Raw genomic sequence first — 19,439 nt, forward strand, 5'->3', positions numbered from 1 at the left:
TCCTCACACAGGGAGAAAGCTCCCAGCAGAAGATGGTCTTTCCATCCTGTCATTTTGCAGCCTGATGCAACCTCTGTCACACACAGAGCGAGGCTTCGCGAGACGTAACACGGGAGACGCTAGGGAGGGCTAAGGTGTAATTGTTAGGGTGATGCTTACATGCTACTAAAAGGGGGTGCTCGACAAGAGGTGGTACCTTTTGAACATCAAGGCGATCACGAAGTCGGGGTTCACTTTTATTCTCCAGTCGCACTCCTTCCCGGGGGGGTACGGCTGTGGGTAGTTAGGCGACAAAATGACTCCGGCGGGGCCCGTCAGGTTTCCTCCACAGGCAGCTGTCACAGGGGAGGGACGTTTAGGGAGAGAAGGGTGCCGGTCAGTGTGGAAGGATTCTGATTAGTCCCCAGAATCCACCAAAGGGACTACGCGCTGGGTTATGAAACAATGATCCAGGAGACGTTTTAAGACCCTGTATAGTTTTCATATAACTGTTACACATTTTCTGTAATGCCCCACCCCTTGTAGGGAGGATTTTCAAACTGCTGACAAATGAAATTTACTTCCTATAATTTTTATATTTTGCTCTGTTAAAGTGTGCAGATGACCTTAAACCCCCACATTCCTGTAATACACACGATACATATCCAAATACAAAACTTGGGCTGGAAAACAAATCCCCGTCAGCATGATCTTACAGCCCTGTTTATTCTTTTCTTATTTCTTATGGTTCTCAGGGTCTTTGCTTGCTAATTCCAGGAAGCATGCTTCACGCTTACAGTGGTCACCCACGTGTGGCTCACTGTCACATGTCGAAGGCCCAGCTTTGGTCATAGTAAGTGTTCAGGAAGGGTTTGCTGAAAATAAATCCATGTCATTGCATGCACTCCTCACCACCCTCGACAGATGCAGGTCTTGGAATACATTCCCCACATTTCCCCACGAAATGCTGAAACTTGCACCACGTCTGAGTGACAGCCCAGCTCCACAGCCAAAGACAGGCCGAGCTGGATCACTGACCTCTAACACTGTGCTTTGATCACAGTGCTCAGCACACATGTATCAGAAAGCAGCATTTTAGAGGCTGATGAGAAGGTGAGTTTGGTTTTGCAGGCATCGCACTTTCACAAAATGTGTTTCCATTTATATTAGTGCCATCATGATTATGTACTTCAGCGTCCTTAACAGGCAAGCCATGCGTGTTCTTGAACCCGAAACTGTTTAGGGTTGTTTCATGCACTACATTTCTGTTCAAGCTTCCGTCACCTGGGAAGTGCTACGACCCTACGAGATTCGTAAGTATGCACCTTCTGGACACACTCATAAGTATGCACCTTCTGGACACACGTGTGAGTACAGCAGGCTGGGCGTTCCTCACATCAAATGCTATGGCTTGTCGCCAAGTTGTTTTTAAACCATCACCCCAATTAGATTATACTAGTCTCTCAAACTATGTAGCTTCTTTCATATGATTGATCACATATACATTTAGGAAAAAATATAAGTAGAAAAGGAAATACACTAATGGGTCATCTTCTTCCACACACACACACAATGACTTTTTTGTAAATGCTTCACAATTTTCTGTGCTGGACATATATTTGAATACTTACTTAACCTTCCTGAAAAGTTAATTTTCGTAAGAAGAACTATAACAAATTCTAGCAGTTTCTGTCATAATCAGTCTCATCAAAGGAAAACTCTGAATAATATCATAGGAAATCTTTATAATAAATTCTCCAGGTATACGCTCGAGAGTAAGATGATGCAACTTTCACAAAAAATGACTAAAACCCCATGTCCCCTAGGACGCAGTTTAATTTTCATAACTAGGTGGAAAGGACAGTCTAGTGGGCCCTCACAGGACGCCGCCTGTCCCAGAAGCCACCCCCAACTGGGTGAGGCAGCTGGTGCCCAGGCGGGGAAAGAAGGTGCCCAAGGCTCTGAGGAGCTCTACTCCGTGCAGGTTTAGAAAGATGAAAAATGACAGATTCGGGGCACTGGCTGCAGGGTGCTACCAGCAGGAAGAGTTCAAGGATGAGACTCAATATTGATTTAAATGAAACAAAGAAGAGATCTTGTCTATTCGCCCAGATCCCAGGAGGCATTTTCCAATGAGGCTGTTGAAAAGCTTCAAGTGGAATTCAGCAGCCATGTCTTGCTGGCTTTGTTCTCTCTGTTGGTCGTCTACTCTTCATTTTAACTTCATTAGGTTTTAATTGCAGAGCTTGCAAAATATTTTGGATAGGATTAGAACTTAGTATAAAATTCAAGTCAGACACTCTGGAAAATTCTCCAGAGGGAATGGACATAGAGATGCAATTCATATCAACCCACCATCCCTCATTCGAAATGCGTGGGGTCCTTTCCTGATATGTACGCTAAGACTTTCATCAAGTTGGAGGTGCTACTCTGTAATGAAGCACATCAGTGTTTCTGCATCCAAACCTTTCAAATTTCACACCATTAAATGGGAACAATAGTCTGGAAAGAGCCACCCTGTAGGTCAGGGCAGGATGTTGCCACCAAATGAAGATTAATTTTTGCTTTTCAGAGCTTTTTAGAGTCTGGACTTGCAGAAAGGGGACTGCAGGTTACATGAGAAAATTAAAACTCTGCAGATTTTTGAGGGACACTTTACTCAGAATTAGAAGGTAGTGAGTGTCCTCTGGTCTGGAGAATCGCTCTTCTCAGACTCAGCTAAAAATGCCCAAAGAGGGTGCCTCCATCCTCGGAGTCCTTTGGGAAGTGAAAAAAGTGAAAAAAGTGAGGTGTCCAAGCAAACAAGAAAAATGAGCAAATGACAAGTTGCTGAAAATATAAGTGACATACAAACAGGTCAGAGAGAGGTTAAGAGATTTTATAAAAAGGTGAGGGAGAGAGAGAACCGCAAATAAGAGGGAAAACTTCATTAATAATGAAAGGGAAAAAAGAAGTTAGCAGGCCACCAATCAGGAAAGAACAAATTCAAAATGCCAAAAAGAATATTAAATTAATAAGAGTTGGAACTCACTATTAACTTAAAATGACAAATAAAACACCAAGGAATCATGGATTTCTGCCCATATTAAATTATGATATTAAGAAATGTCATCTGTATGTGTTTTCTCTTGGTTGGGGGAATAAACACACATGCTGATGGAAATGTCAGTGGGTGCAACCTTTCGGAAAGAGTTTAGCAAATGTTTTTAAAGTCCTAGAAATACATAAGTTTGTAGAAATATGCCATTCACAAGTCACGGATGTGTTTTGCAACAAGAGCGTTCGCTGCCCCAATCTCCTAAAGGGAAATGGTTGGCACAACCTAATTGTACGACAAGAAGGGGTCAGTGGACTCGACGTACGTCCATCCAAACAGAGAGACTGTGCAGGCAGGACACCCACTGGTGTTAGGTTGGTGCAAAAGTAATTGAGGTTTTTGCCATTATTTTTAACTTTTTAGGCCGCAATTACTTTTGCACCCATCTAACAGAAATCACATAAAAACACAGAAAGATACTCACCCTGCACTGAGAAGGAAACAGTGCTGTTTACAAAATAATAAGCAGGATGCTACATTTTAAAACATTTACATAAAGTAATTCCGAAGTTTACTCCTGCATGTTTATGTTAATAATAATTGCCTCCAGGTAAAAAGATGTCAGTGTTTATCTCCTCTTTTTATAAAAGTTCTGCAGTAAACACGTATTTTTTTTTTAATAAGGAAAAAGCTGAAAAAAACATTAAATTACATGTGTCCCCAGTAAGCAGAATAGAATTTATGTGAGTGCTGAGTCATGAGCAGCTGATGCCCTAAAGGCCACAGGGGCCCTGAGGTTCATTTCTGGGGGTTGGGGGGGATATGTATGTATATGTGTAGTCATATTGACAATACAATGAAAAGATAATGTTCACTTATTCCCAAATATCCCACTTTTTCTCTGATATGATACTTCTGTGTGTTGGTCTGGTTGCCAACACAGCTGATATACTTAACTGCCTGCAAATCATGTCCGCTTGTTCTTGCTGCTGATACTCAAGGCACATGAAGTTTTACCCTCTTTGCTGAGGACGAGATTCCCAAGTCACTGGTTAAAATTAGGTGACCAAGAGATGAACCAGAAAAAGACTACAGATTCATTGAAAAGCTGGTCCAATTTTACGATTAAGTATTTAAATTAACGTCAACTGAGAATTTTTAAGAGATTGACTGCGAGTTGCATTGCTTTTGAATGTACTTCCCCATGCGCTTACAATCATGCAACACGGAGAATAAATAGTGCCTTTCCTACTTTAAAAACAGGCCAATGGTTTTAAATGATTAGTGCATTGAAAGGTAATTACTCCACTTTAAAAAAGAAACATGTAGAAATCTGTGGCGTCACCTGATGACTCAGCCTGAAATAAAATGCATGACCTGCTCACACCAGTTAGGAAATGCAAACGCAGCAGAAAGCACTGAAGAAACCCTGGCAGCTCAGCAGCCAGCGCTCACACCCATCCATCTCCAGAATGCAGTAAGGCTCTATGAGGACATGGGAGCTGGACAGAACCACGGCACCCTCCACTGCACTTACGTGACAACCACAGTCATTTAAAGTCACAAATCCCCGTCAAGGTCGCCCTATGCAAAATGGCCCATTACTGCATAGCATTTCGTTACCACTTTCTCTCTTCACAGACTAATTACATTTTATATTTTTTCAAACAGATTATAAAGAGCTACAAATGGAACTGTGACAGTTGATTAAAATAATAAAGTTTAGTAGAGTTTCTTTTAAAAATTAAGATGAAATACTTTAAGTAGGTATTTATGGTAAAATATTTAATTGAATGCACAGTCTGCATGTAATTCCTCTTTTATATAAAACATGCATTCCCCTAAAACCATGTTTGTGATAGAGTACCTTGGATGGTTATTCAAACTAAAGTCTGCAAAACCAATTGTCATCCTTTTAATAAGGTCAAACTATACAACTTCTCGTGAATTTCAGGAACAACTTTCTCCTTTTATCTTCATTTTGACAAAAGCAGTATAATTTCTAGTTTTCAGAATTCTATTAAAATGTAGGGATATTATAGAAAAACCATCTCAAAAGAGAAAGTACTTTTTACTGAGTAGGTTATGCCTAAGGGCAAGTTTCCATATTAAAAATGAGAATAGCACTGGTAATATTATGCATTTTCAGCCACCTAGAATTTTAAATTACAGTGATTTGATGGATCCATATTGTTACAAGATTGGAACTGTTAGATAAATGTCAATTACTGTATGTTAAGTAAACTATTTCTTTTATTTTATCTAATAAAATGAAGTTTACAATAACATTTCAATAGAGCCTCAGAGAACCAGAGGGCATGTAGGAAATCCTTAAGAACTATTCTTGAAGAAATAGAGCATTTACAGAGCGATTTTAATGACAACATGCATTCGTCCCTAAATGTGAACTTTCTATTTTCTGTTGCACATTACCTATGCAGGTAGGCGGGTCTGGTTGCCAGAAGAATCGGTTATTCAGTTGCACACATGTGATTTTAGCTTGTCCTTGGAGCTGATACCCAGGGTCACACTGGAAGGTGACAGTATCTCCAGGCTCTCTACTGTCACCGTAGCGCGTGCCATTCTGAGGCATGCCTGGGTCATTGCAGGTGGATGCGACTGATGCTGCAAAGACAAGAGGCCAGCAGGTCATGTGATGGGAACCACGGCAGAACACTCACCTGGCTGCAGGTGCTCACATATGTTCACATATGAACACATGAAGAGACTGTTTTCCTGAGGACACACTAGGTAATAGGCACCTTGATTACGCTTACCTGGAACAGATTCTAGCAAAACCTTGGTGAAAATGCAACCAATCATGGAATGTATTAAGAAGCTGCATCGTGCTAAAGTTAGTACACGCATGTGCGCACACACACACACACACACACACACACACTTTCCCATCTGATTTTCTCGTTATCAACATTTTAATGAAAACACACACCACAATTTGAATGACTTAACTGCAGTGCATCCATCTCAATGAGGCAGGACATGTTCCTTAAGGGCTGTGTCTTCACAGGCGCCGACCAGCTGAGCTGACCAGTTGTCTTGATGATGTAGTGATGCAAGCCAGACGGCAGAGGCTATAGGTCAGTGCTAATGGGACGCCATAGGTCCCACGGCCTTTGCAAAAGTATGAATAACCCGTCACTCTAAAAAGAGGTCTCACTTGGAAATAAATCATATGGTCACCCGAATGTTAACAGAAGCTCTGGAAATGGTGCCTTCGTTGTCAACAAAAGTATGAGGAATTTCAAGTCAAGTTAATAGAGGCCAGCGTCCCCAAATGAGCTGGTTAGAGCGCTTCTGGGGGACAACAGGCCATTGGAACTTGAGGCTGCAGCCATCATGTGGAAAGCATTATGCACCTAAAATCAGGTCACACAGGCAGGTGCCAACCCTGTGTGCGTCGCCAGATTTTGTACCAGAATTCTGAGTCCCACCGTCACACTGAAACGTCATGGCCGGACAAGTAGCGGTGCTTCCCTCCAATTCCTGTAACGGCCACATATCACACTGTGTGATGCTAAACGTTAGGAAGATACACAGGGGAGTCCAAAGCTGAGACATCTGTTTTGTGTTTTTCCATGTCCCTTTCAACTAGAAGAGTGAGCGCTCCCTTCCTCTTCGCTGCCGAAGGGACTGTGAGGGAAAGTTCACTTTCTCTGTGCAGAGTGCTTGGGGCAGAAATGCCGATACACGAGAGAGAGGAAAAGGGGTTGGTGCCTTACCCCCAGGTGCCATCACGTTGTCTGTCTTAATATCGACAGACTTACAGTTATGTGCGGGCTTTGCTTTTTGTGTTTTCAGTTTTCTGCTTTGCTTGGGAAATTCGGGGGCAATGTTATGTGTTTGCGAGATAGGAGAAATTTGTTTATATGAAAAGTTAGGAGGCACAAACAAAGAACAAGACCCGCTCTGAGCTCTGAAGGGATTTTTACCTAATAGGGGAGGCGGTGGACAAAGTATACAGGGCAACGGGAAGTGTGAGACTTGCAGATTAGTGAGTGGATCAACATCCTAAGAGAAAGCTCTCACCGCACCCACAACTTGGATCCTGTTGGCTGGTCGGACCTGCTGCAAATCCCAGCCCAGACCAACTGGCCTCCGGTCACTCACTTTCACTGCCCATCAGCCCACCCATCAGTACAAATGAAAACGTTTTCTGGTTCATTATGACTGTTGTGAAAATGCTGTGTGAGCACCTGCCAGCCCGTCTCTCCCCCTCCTTGTCTCTAAGCTGACTGACGGCAGAGGCTGCCTTCACCACACACTCTTTTCCTCCAATTGGTTTTTATTATATATTGAAATATATACCCATGTATACCGATGGCACAATAAAAGCAATAAAACAAATATCTGTGACATTGCTCAGACTGGAAAACAATATTATAACTACGGCAATGTTATCAATACAGTGCACCCCTCCCTCCACTCAGGAAGAAATCACTGCTGAGAATTTCATGTTTACCCTTCCCTTGCTTTTCTCAATGGTAACCGTAAGTGGATGCATTCCATCAGCAGCCACATGTCGCCCCCCATTTTGAATTTCTATAAATGGACTCATGTATCACAGATTCTTCTGTGACTGTTTTTCCTCAGTATTATGTTTCTGAGTCATCCACATTTAGACATGATGTCTGGTCCGTTCATTTTCAGTGCTGTATAGTTTTCCACTGCATGAATGTACCATGATTTATCCACTCTCCTCCTGGTGGGTACTTGGGTCATTTTCACCTTCTGCTCTTACATAGAATGCTCCTACGAAAATCCCTGTACGTTTTGCAGGCATACATTTGCTCTATCTGTGCTCAGATACTTTAGGAATATCACTGCTAAACAGCATGTAGTTGGATTTTTTTCTTAATTCAATCAAAGAATCTTTTAATTGGATGATTTAGTCTCCTTATATGTTTCTATCTCCTTTATATTTTTTTCTCCTTATATTTATTGTGGGTTTTTTTTTTTTGCTGCATTTCAATTTATTGTGGCCACCTTATCTTGTGCTTTCTGTGAGTCTCCTTTTTTCCTACCTTTGTTGCCTGCATTTGTATGGATGCACTTAATTTTCTCATTCTCTTAGTGTGTACTTAGTATATTCTTACACTACTCTCCAAACCTTAACACTTTGATTTTGATCATTCTTTCCCTACTTACGTGCTATTGCTGTCAAGTATCTTAGCTGATTTTTTAAAATCTTAAAATAGACGTTGCCATCATTACTTAGTTTTTAAACCCTATAAATATTGTTATAGCTTTATACAGCTGATTACTACTTATATTTTCTATATATTTACCAATGTGTTTGCTTACTATTCTTTTTTCATCTCAGACCTTTCATCTGGTCTAATTCTCCTACTTCTTAAACATACATACTTTTACAAATTGCCTTCAGTGGAGATGGAGATGTGTGATGGTTCGGATTCTCATTTAGAAAATACTCATCCCCACCTCTTCGTCCTATGGATGGAAGGTGCCTCTGGTTGACGTGGGCTTGGTCCATGAATTCCTTGGCTCAGGGATATCCCAGCAGATGCAACCAGGCACAGGCTGGTGGTTCCCAGGGTGACCTGCTTCCCTTTCTGCTCTAACCGTGGAGATACACCGCTGTCTTAGAACAACGAAGGGATCATGTGCCCGTCAGCCTGCACACTGGAATCCTAAGCGGGGCTACTCCATAATTTAAAACCAGGTCAGGTGCAGACATGCAGCCTGAAGTTTGAGTTGCTCCCGCTGACACACAGGCGTTGAAGTGTTGGGGTTTGTTATGCAGTGGCAGCTGACTGATACAAGGCCCGTGGTGGTCAACTGTCCCACGCTATAAGCTTTGTCCAAAAATACCTTCAGTCTTTAAAATATTTTCAGTTCTCCCTTAATTACACAAGATATTTGTACTGAGCTCAAAGGTCAGGGTCACTATCCATCGTTGTTTTCCTGTCAATGCCATTAAGAAATTTGTCCAGTTCTTCTGGCTTCCAGTTGTCTTCCTTCATCTCACAGTCAGAACCTGCTGTAAGATCCTCATTCTGTCTTTGGTTGCCTGAAGTTCCACAACATAATGCCAATGTATGCATTCCCCTTTATCCCTAAAGGAAATCAAAGTCCCACAATAATGTATCTATGTTTGCATTTCCTTTCATTAACTCTGCTTGAGACTCAGTAAACTTCTGAATCGAGGATGAGCCATTATCTTAGTGAATATCTCTTCCCTCCTACCCTGTTTCCCCGAAAATAAGACCTGGCCAGACCATCAGCTCTAATGCGTCCTTTGGAGCAAAAATTAATATAAGACCCGGTATTATATATTATATTATATATATTATATTATATTATATTATATTATATTATATTATATTATATTATACCGGATCTTATAGTAAAATAAGACCGGGTCTTATATTAATTTTTGCTCCAAAAGACTCATTAGAGCTGATGGTCCGGCTAGGTCTTATTTTCGGGGAAACACGATATTAATTATGCTCTCTCCTCTGGAGCTAAAATTTGATAAATGTGTGTCCTCCATGTCTCTTAACAGTTCGTTCATTTCTTAAGGTTTTGCTTTTCACTTTGTTCTGGCTTCTGGGTACATTTCTAGACTGTCCTTCTTTCTTAGTCTGTCTTTGTCTGGATCTAATTATTGTTTTAACACGTCATTGAGTTTTAAATGTCTCGTCACTGTGCCTGTCTGTTTGGCATTGCTTTGTTCCCATAATCAGCCATTGATACCGTATACTATTACCTACTCATATTTATATGCTCTTTTATTTTTTAAATTCTTACAGTCTGATCTGACACTATTAGGTTGGTACAAAAGTAATTGCGGTTTTTCCAATTATTTTTAACCTTTTAAGCTGCAATTACTTTTGCACCAACCTAATAGATCTAATATCTCATGGAAACGGAGGTATTTCGAGTCTCGAATCTGCACATCTGCTCTTGGAACTTCACCTGTAGAAATTCTCTGCAATTGGCTTTGAAGGTGTATTCATCCAGAGGGGTCACATATGACTTCACCATGTGCCTGAGACACTGGAAAGCTTCTACCTCCTTAAAATAAATTCTCAGCTTGAGGCATTTGGGAACACACAGACGGCGTGTGGTTGCGAGTTCTATATGCCTATATTTATATCTATGTCTATATGTATATATTTCTATTTATATCTGTGACTATATCTATATCACATTTCTATCTCTAATCTATCTCTATCTCTATATCATCTATAGCTATATCTATTTTATAGCTATGCCTCTCCCTATCTTTGCTTATCTATCTATCTATCTATCTATCTATCTATCTATCTATCTATCCGCCCTCATACTGAGTGTAGAACCCCCTTTGGAGTTCTGGCTGTGAACGAGGGTATCCAACCATATTTCCAATAGTGGGAAGGTCTCAGATGTTGCCTCTTATCCCTCAGTCCATGTGACTCTCAAAGTGGAAGCTCAGTGTCACCAGGGATCAACCAGCCAGATGCTTTCAGGACAAAGACAATTTCTGAGCTTTACGACATTTTCACATTATTTGGCTACTCTGAGGATTCCTCATTTTCTTGCAGACTCAGTGATACATTTTAAAAGGCTAAAACCAGTTTTGTCCAGTACTTTTAACATATTTTCAGTGGTTAGGTTTTCAAAGTACTTCCCTTCCTGTAACACTGAACACTGAAGCCCCTCGACTACCATATATTTTAACAGCCAGCTGTCTGGCATGTCACACCTGTCATCGCCATCTCGTATGATTACTATTAGTGCTTTGAGGAGGGGGGTTACTTGAAATCAGTTCTCAGTACACATCAAGAAGAAAGGGAGAGTTTGGGCTTCAGAGTAGGATTTTCAATGGGGGAAGAGCAGGAACGGCCATATCAGAGTCATGGAAGGAGATCTTTCTAGTTTCCTGTTTCCCTCCCATCAGTTGCAAAAATCAGAAGACAGGCCAGAAAGTGAGCACATCGCCCCAAAAGAAGACGGGTGGAGCGGTGGGATGAGGGATGAAGGGCAGACTTGAGGACGCAAAGCTGACAGTTAGGAGTCAGAGGTGTCGCCGGCACAGGAAGGCGCACCTTCTTATAACGCAGAACAGCAGCTAAGAATTCAGGCAGCAGACTCGCAACCACAGCGGCCGTCATCCAGGCACCGCAATGGCACTCGTCCTGAACTCGTATCTTACAAGCAACCCTGAGTTAACTTTTTGAGTCATGTCCCTAAGAATTTAAGATCCACCTCTGCTCTACCTTCACTGAGATTTCTCTGAGCTTCAGACAAAAATCATACGCAAATCCTATCATGCATTTGTAATCTTGTCCATCGGACTGAATTTCACATCCTCAAAAGAAATGTCATCCTTTCCTCAAACGAGAGTGCACACTTGTGGATACACACTCACTTCCAAGTGATTGTTTCTGCCACAGTTTAAATCACATTAAAATAAGTTTCAAATAAATATATAGTATTAAAACAGTAAGTTAATTGTGCAATTATTTAGTGATTATATAGTAATACTCATAGTAAATATTCATAGCAATACTCCAACAATAAAATAAGTATATAGTTTTAACTTAACGAAAATTTAGAAGAAAAGCCAAGGAGATCGGGGATGAGAGTCTCATTATAAATTTTAAAACAAGAAATGTTTTTATTATTTCTCTTTCCAAATTTTTATTCAACATTCATTAGAAGCAGACACATTACCCAGTAAAGGAGCAGCATGCAAAGGTGCACTGATTCTGTGCAGACTTCCAACAGGCATACCAGCCTTACAAAAACGGGTGTCTTACAGAGGATTTCTGAGACCTATTAGTTGGTGTCCAGCCAGACAAAATACCATATACTCCAGCTCTCGCTTACAGATTCCCCTGGCACATTAGGGACAAAAGACTCAGAGAAGTCCCACAATAAAAATAATACCTCCCTTTCTTAAAATAGTTTAATCTAGCGTATCCTAAATTTATACAATCATAAGAGCACATTTTTCCCAATAAATCTCTGAAACTTTTTCCACACAAAGACCTACAGACTGTCAGTACATGAAACGCTGACCAGTTCTGGTGGTGATATGTCCTTTCATCGTATGTGATTTTGTTGGTTTGTTTGTTTTGGATGGTCTGATTTTTGAAAGTCCATTTTTACTTTGAGACCAAACTTTCATTTGGCATATCTGTAACGATAACAGCATTCAAACATCACGCACACATGAAGCCCACTCTGTGTAACAGAAATACTGCGTCGTCGTAGTCAGCTAAGCGGCCGACAAAAACTTGCACTGTGATAAAATCGTCCTCTGTACGTGCTCAGAGAGGGTGTACGTATTTGCTTGAGTTGAGTATCATCAAAGATTATGTGAAAGTACAAGTAAATCAACACTGAGGCTTAGTCGAATTGAAATGAACCCCCAACTCTTACTCTTTCCTTTTAGAATTACAACAGTGAAATAAAAAGCACCTAGGGTTATCTAGATTACTTTTAAAAAGCCATAAGAAGACTTGAGGGGAAAACACCAATTTTAAACAATGCAGTGGGAAATCCATCCATGGGTCTTCGAAATAAACGTCATTTTATTTCCCTCTGGTTATGACTTGTAGAGACGAGTTTCCTGGGAAAGGCAGTAAAGCTTATCAGAGACTGATATCAAAGCCCCCAAGTGAAGACAGCACGGTTGGCGGCAGAAATTGCTTTTGCACCTTCAGGGCCATCCAGAGTTGTTAGTAAAGCTTGTGCTCCCTTTTTTTTTATGATTGTATTCCTTTATGTGCCACAAGGTACCTTTACTCATTTGTCTCTTAAATATTTTTTCTCCAAATGGCATTTTGGTGACTCTGAAACTTTCTAGTTTCTTGCCATAAAGAAAACAAAAAACAAAAACAACAATATTTTGAGTTGTGGCAGTTTTATCCCTCTATGAGGTCAAACAATTAAGTTCGCGAAATCATCCTAGAAAAAGTACTACACACCTCATTGCTGAGTATCACTGTGGTCACCTTCGAAGTACTCCCCTTGGGAAGCTATGCACTGATGCCAGCGCCTAGTCCACCCTTCAAAGCAATTCTGGAACTCTTTTTCTGGAATGACCATCAGAGCTGTCATTGTACTACCCTTGGTGCCCTGAATGTCATCAAAATGTCTTCCTTTCAATATTTCCTTTATCTTCAGGTAAAGAAAGAAGTCACTGGGGGCCAGATCAGGTGAGTAGGGAGGGTGTTCCAATACAGTCATTTGTTTACTGGCTCAAAACTCCCTCACAGACAGAGCCGTGTGAGCTGGTGCATTGTCGTGATGCAGGAGCCATGAATTGTTGGCGAAAAGTTCAGGTCGTCTAACTTTTTCACTCAGCCTTTTCAGCACTTCCACATAGTAAACTTGGTTACCTGTTTGTCCAGTTGGTACAAATTCACAATGAATAATCCCTCTGATATCAAAATGTTTAGCAACATCATTGCAACAAGTTCGCGAACTTAATTGTCAGACCCTATAATACCTTAGAAAAAGGGGCTGGTCCCTAGGTGATGAATTGTGTGTTTTCAATTTCCCACAGGGGGTCCCTGGATATTTCAAGTAATAAAGACACTTTCCAGAAGCTCAAGGGGACCTAAACTTGTCTTTAGTCCTTGTCTACCTGAGCCCAGAACCCGTGCAGTCAGATGGAACCTTCCAGAACCCGTGCTCCACTGAACGCATGAGCAGCGGACCTGGCTTTCGTGTCACAGGGGCCATGGCCACACAGGACGACTGTGCGGTGAGGACCTGCAATGGACGGATTTCTTTCCAATTAGATTAAGTCATTGGTGACACTGCAGACCCTATGGAATATACACATTTAAATTAGATATCAAGTTGTGTTCTTTTTACATTCCGCAATAACAAAAGCTGCCAATTTGGACCATATCCTATTAAGTACATAAAGTCCTCCCTACTTTTCCTGCAGCATCATTTAAGAATATATTTATTGACGGAGTTGTTAGTTCATAGAAGGAAAGGTCTGCTTATGTCCATTTATTACTGGGAAGTGTCCCTGTGCAGCACGGCTCCGTAGATGAAACGCTTCGCCTGCACACAGAAAACACACCGCGCAGCACCGGTGCAGGCCACAGAGAGAAGCGACCCTTCTAACTCTCGGATCATAACCCACACTTAAAGCAGAACCTTCACCGTCCCACACCTTACAGGAAGCTCTGACGTGGGAAATGGCGTCTAGAACAGGGAATGAGCTACTTGTCACGCGGGCCTATGAGGGGTGCCTGCTGATACTTCTTTGTTTTGTCAGCCTGTTTGCTTTTTCCTTCAGTTTGCTGGTGTCAGCTGGTACAACCTTAGAATCCAGGAAAGTCACTTGAGTTGTTGTCTCAGTGGTGCAAACGCTGGGTGGGTCCTCCTGCACTTCCCTGGGGCAGGGCCAGCTTGGCTGTGACAGACACAAGCCTTCCCGATGGCCTACAGGTCTGCCCAGGGGCGGGGGGTGGGTTTGCCTGAGCGCCCTGTGTGTGTGTGTAGGGGGCAGGGCAAAGTTCTAGGCCATGCAGAGCAGGAGATCCCACAGTCGGGGCTATGCTGGGTCCCTCGTGACCTGGGGCTGCTGCTCCTCAAAGGGGAAGCCGCAGGGGCAGACGGAAGCAGTGGGGGGGGGCAGGGAGAGGCAGGGAGAGCCTTAGTGGGCGGGAGGTGGGTGGTGCTGTGGAGGGCAGAGAGAGAGGCCCTCACCCTGACATGTCTTAGCGGGGGATCCTATGAGGTTTGGCGTGGACTGCATGTAGGAAATAAGAGAGAAAGAGGGGCAGAGGAAGAACCCAGGATTTCCTCCATCAAGTCTCACAACCTTGCTCAAAAATGGAATAAAAATCAGTAAAGCTAACCGACAACTTTCAGAGAGTAAGGAAAGGTCACACGCAGAAACAATGCCAGACCCACTCTGACAGGCATTTCTAATGAAGGAAGAGGGGTCCTGTGTATGATGGAAACATGCAGGTTCTGGTCAGGGGTGGGGGTCTCAGCCAGCCCCACCCTGACCAGCTCGGAAGCCGCAGGAATCCAGAGGGACGGGCACTCACGCAGGGAGCGCACATGCTAATTACGCTTTGGGGAGAGATGAGCTCTCGGTCTGGGGATGAGCCACACTCAGAGGCAAGACAAACGCTGATACTGCAGGTATTTGCTGGAGCACCAAAAGAATGTGAGCTACCGATTAGTTTTAATCACTTCACGGCAGCATGGAGGACACGGGGAGTTTATGAGTACTTTTGAGAGCTCACAGATTTTTAGCTGGAATGTGAGCTCCGTAAAGAAGGTTTTCGTGCCGTGGACTCCATCATACCAACTCATGGAACACTGCGTGGCAAATTACGGACACTCAGCAACGCTGACTGATGACTGAGCCCATAGCGGCACGTACGCAGTTTGCATGTATTTGGAGGGACTGCACTTCTCAGTATGACATTAGGTTTGCTTTGCCTGTAACAGATGGTTATTTAGTTTACGATGAGTTTGCACATCAATTACGGTGATGAGTTGCATTTTTTTCCTCACTGGTCATCACAAAAGCCTATTTAAAACTCACCTGGAGTTACTGTTCCATCCTGAAATTTACTGAGCGGATGAGTCTAATGCCAACACAAGGCCTAACGGACTGATTTCACTGTAAATGGTCCGAAACGCGAGTTGATACACTTGTGCCTGTGGACCACATCCGGCCCAAACTGTCGCCATCGGGATCGCCAGCTAAAAGTGCTTTTTATCTTTGTGAACGGTTGAAAACTATCAGGAGAAGAACACTACTTCATGGCACGTGGGACTGAAACCTCAGGGCTCATGAATTATCAGGATGCAGCCAGGCCACTCACTCACGTGCTGCTTGGGGCTTCTGCGTGTCCACGTGGCGCTCAGTGATGGTCGTGTGGGTACAGGTGGCCTGCAAAGCCCAACACACTTACTGCCTGTCTGCCTCTGCAGACAACGTTTGCTGGCATCTGGTACAGACGACGATGACGTAATAACCGCATTTCTGTAGCCTTTGCATTGCACTGGCCATTAAGCATGTAAAAGCCATGGCCTCATTAACCGTCACATTCTCGAGGTAAGGGAATTGAATCACTCTTTACACATCTGGTCACACGGTCACTGCTCTTTGGGGTTAGAGCCCAATACCAAATTGGAGACTCGCCCCCAAGGGTCACTGACTGTATTTTACAGGGTGGACACGAACCGGCACTCAGGACTCTGTTCTGTGTGCGTTAGTGCTTCGGTGGCTGAGGCAGCTTCAGAAAACAGAGGGAAAGAGAAGCCCCAACTTGTGTGTCGCGAGCATCCACTCAAGCCTGGGCTCTCAACTGAAGACACTGGGTCTGAGTTCCACTGAGTTCACCGAATCCAGGCTGCGCACCCCTGTCATCCCTGAAAATGTCAGTGTTCCAATACCAGAAACGTCGCATGCACGGGGCCTGACCCCTTGCAAGCGCAGAGCTTCCCGCAGAGCTCGCTTTGCGTCTCAGGAGCAACACATGGGGCAGGGGCATCCGACAGCGGGAATAAGGGGAAAATGGTGCCTGGACCCACGTCTCACCACGTCTTATACAGAAATCAATTCACAGGCGATCGTGGCTCTAAATATGAAAGGGAAACGTGTGAAACTTTCAGAAAAACATACAGAAGAAAATCATTGGTATTTAGGGTGAAGCTAGGAGTTCTTGGGCATGACAACAAAAGCACAATCCATAAAAGCAAAAATTCAGTAATTAGACCTCATCAAAATGTACAAATTTGGGTCCATGAAAGGCTTTTTTAAGATGCTGAATAGATAAGATACAGACGGGGAGAAAACGTCGAAAGACACACATCTGACAAAGGACTCGTAGTATGTGAAATACATAAAGAAGGCTCAAGATGCCACAAACAAAACAAAAAAAATCATCCAACCAGAAAATGTTCAAAGGCATGAGGAAACATTTTACTGAAGAGAACATTCAGATAGCAAATGAGCACATGAAAACATGTGCAGTCATTAGCTATCAGGAAAGTGAGCAGAGACGTCACTCCACATCTATCAGCACAGCTAATCGTGTTACATACATTGATGACATCAGGTTACGGACAGAGACAGGATGGAGAGGAAGTGCGTCGCTTACACACTATTGGTGGAAATGAGAAGTGGTACAGCCACGCTGTACATCTTTTGGACATTAAAATCTAAACATTCGATTGCCATTTGGCCGAGAAATTACACTTTTGGCATTTATCCCAGAAAAATGAAAACTTATGTTCACACGTGAATGTCTATAGCAGCTTTGGTCATCCTGGTCCCCACTGGAAATAACTAGATGTCCCCCAATGGGTGGAGGGGGGGGCCAGCTGGTCCGGCCACTCTATGACCACTAACCACTCAGCAACGTCAGGGCGTGCACTGTGGGCGCAGGTGACACCCCTGTGAATCTCCACGGAACCGTGCACGGGAAACCTCAGCCCCAGGACACTGCACACCGCCCAGTTCGGGCCACACAACACTGCAGAAATGACAGTCAGGGAGAGAGCACAGATCGGTGGTCCGGGGTTCAGGACGGGGTTGCCTGCGAGGGGTTGGGGGTGGCTGTGCAGGGATGACCCCACCAGGGATGGACGGGTGCACACGGATTGCATCAGGTCCACGTCCCTGTGGGCTCTCGTTTTGCAAGGTGTTACCATTGGGGGCAGTGCTTAGAGGACACACGGGGTCTCTGTTTCATTTCTTACAACTATATGTCAATGTACAGCACCACTAACGAAAAAGTTCAGTTACGAAAAGGTTGCATGTATACATACACATGATTTGGAGCAGCCTTGAATTATATATAAGTGCAAACCATTTTATATTTAAAATTATTTTATTGTATGAATGTATGTATACACACATATTTAATTTTAAAACTCAAAAGGATTAAAAATTATCGGAATTGATACAGAAATCGTGTATTTCTGCAGGCTCCTTCATGACAGAAGCAAGATGGGTTTCACGCGTGTAAAATTCATGGTGGATACGGGCAAGTTTGGAGACGCACACTATATACTGCCACTTTCATCCATTCCTGGGCATACCGACCATTGCTCTTGGAATAAAAACAAGTCTGTACCACACTAAATAAGAAGTTCTTTGCAGTTAACACAATTACTGATTATCAAGAGACCCTATTAATGGTGTCACTGTGAGCAGCCAGTAGGGAAGAAAAAAGGACTCCTTGGATAGATATGTTAAAACTTCTGAAAGCATGAAAGGGTTCAGTCTGTCAGTGGAAGCAGAGGTATTAAAACAGCTATGGAGACAGAGTGACATCATTATTAAAAACAACATTAAATACCCTTTATGATCTGCCACTCAAGAGTTCTCTGTAACAATGTTTCAAAGGGGAAACATTTGCTTTCATGATCTTTATGCTTAACAAGAATTTAATAGCTATGAAAACATGCCATAAAGTATACTGTCAAACATAAGTGTAAACCGAATTCTACAATTAAAAAAGACTTCAACATGCAACAGAAATAAATGAATCACTTTGATTTTGCACAATGCAGGATGTGAGTTTCACTAAAGCATAAAAGTCTGAATTCCATGGGAATGTTTCATGCTAATTAAGTCTGTAATAACTCAAGAACTGTTATTGATATTGTAACTATTAAGCCAGGCAATAAACCCCCACACCACACATTTTCATTTTTGAATCCAGGTGTCGCTTACTTTTAGCAACTGTCCTTATGCTTTTTCTGCTGCTTAATTAAGTTTTATAGCCGGATTCTGATCCCCTATTTACATAACATTGGATATTTGTCTTAAATTAACTTGTTTAAATTGTTCTATTAACTCTTTAAATTAACTCAAAGAGCCTCGAAATCGATCATTGTAAAGAGGTCTATAATAAATGTCCAATTAGACAATATCTACAGGTCAAAATATATTTTTTATTTCTTGAAAATAAACGTTCTAATATTTATTACTTATGAAACTACATGTTTGAGATGTGGGTACCGCATTGTTGTAAAACGTGGGTCATGTGAAAGGATGCACTTCGAAGTGTTGAAAGAGACTTCAGATCACAGCTAAGCAGTGTTCACACGGCACTGGAGTCGCTCGTGGCCTGGCTGAGTCCCTACGGCTCCACTTTCTTACCAACCTCCTCTTTCAGAAAGGGCCTGGGATGCACAGAGACAGAACCCTAACTAGGGCTGTGCTTTCATCACATCAGACATAGCCACCCGTGGGAAGCCACTGTGTTTGTTGTTGGAGGTTTAAAAATATTACACTCATGAGATTTATTTTACAAGCACTGTACGGTAACCCAAATCCTTCAACTCTGCATGTGCTGTAGAATTCTGACTCTCTGTGTCCTCATAACGCTGAAGGGTGAGCCTTCATTCAGTTATTCAAAGAGATTTTAGTTTCTTTATATCTAAAGTCAAAATCAAA

At 42.5% G+C, this 19,439-nt stretch overlaps 1 protein-coding gene across 2 annotated transcripts in view; it reads right to left on the reverse strand.

The window, feature by feature from the left end:
- Nucleotides 1-19,439, reverse strand: part of CSMD1 (CUB and Sushi multiple domains 1) — a 1,601,557-nt gene that overhangs the window by 201,504 nt on the left and 1,380,614 nt on the right. For both annotated transcript variants that reach the window (XM_074329288.1, XM_074329289.1), the window contains exons 27-28: nucleotides 5,450-5,641; nucleotides 197-335 (exon numbers count right to left, since the gene is read on the reverse strand). In XM_074329288.1, coding sequence (XP_074185389.1) covers nucleotides 197-335; nucleotides 5,450-5,641 — 331 coding nt within the window. The remainder of the gene's footprint in view (nucleotides 1-196; nucleotides 336-5,449; nucleotides 5,642-19,439) is intronic.

Source organism: Rhinolophus sinicus, linkage group LG04 (genome assembly GCF_036562045.2).
Source record: "Rhinolophus sinicus isolate RSC01 linkage group LG04, ASM3656204v1, whole genome shotgun sequence".
NCBI lineage: Eukaryota > Metazoa > Chordata > Mammalia > Chiroptera > Rhinolophidae > Rhinolophus > Rhinolophus sinicus.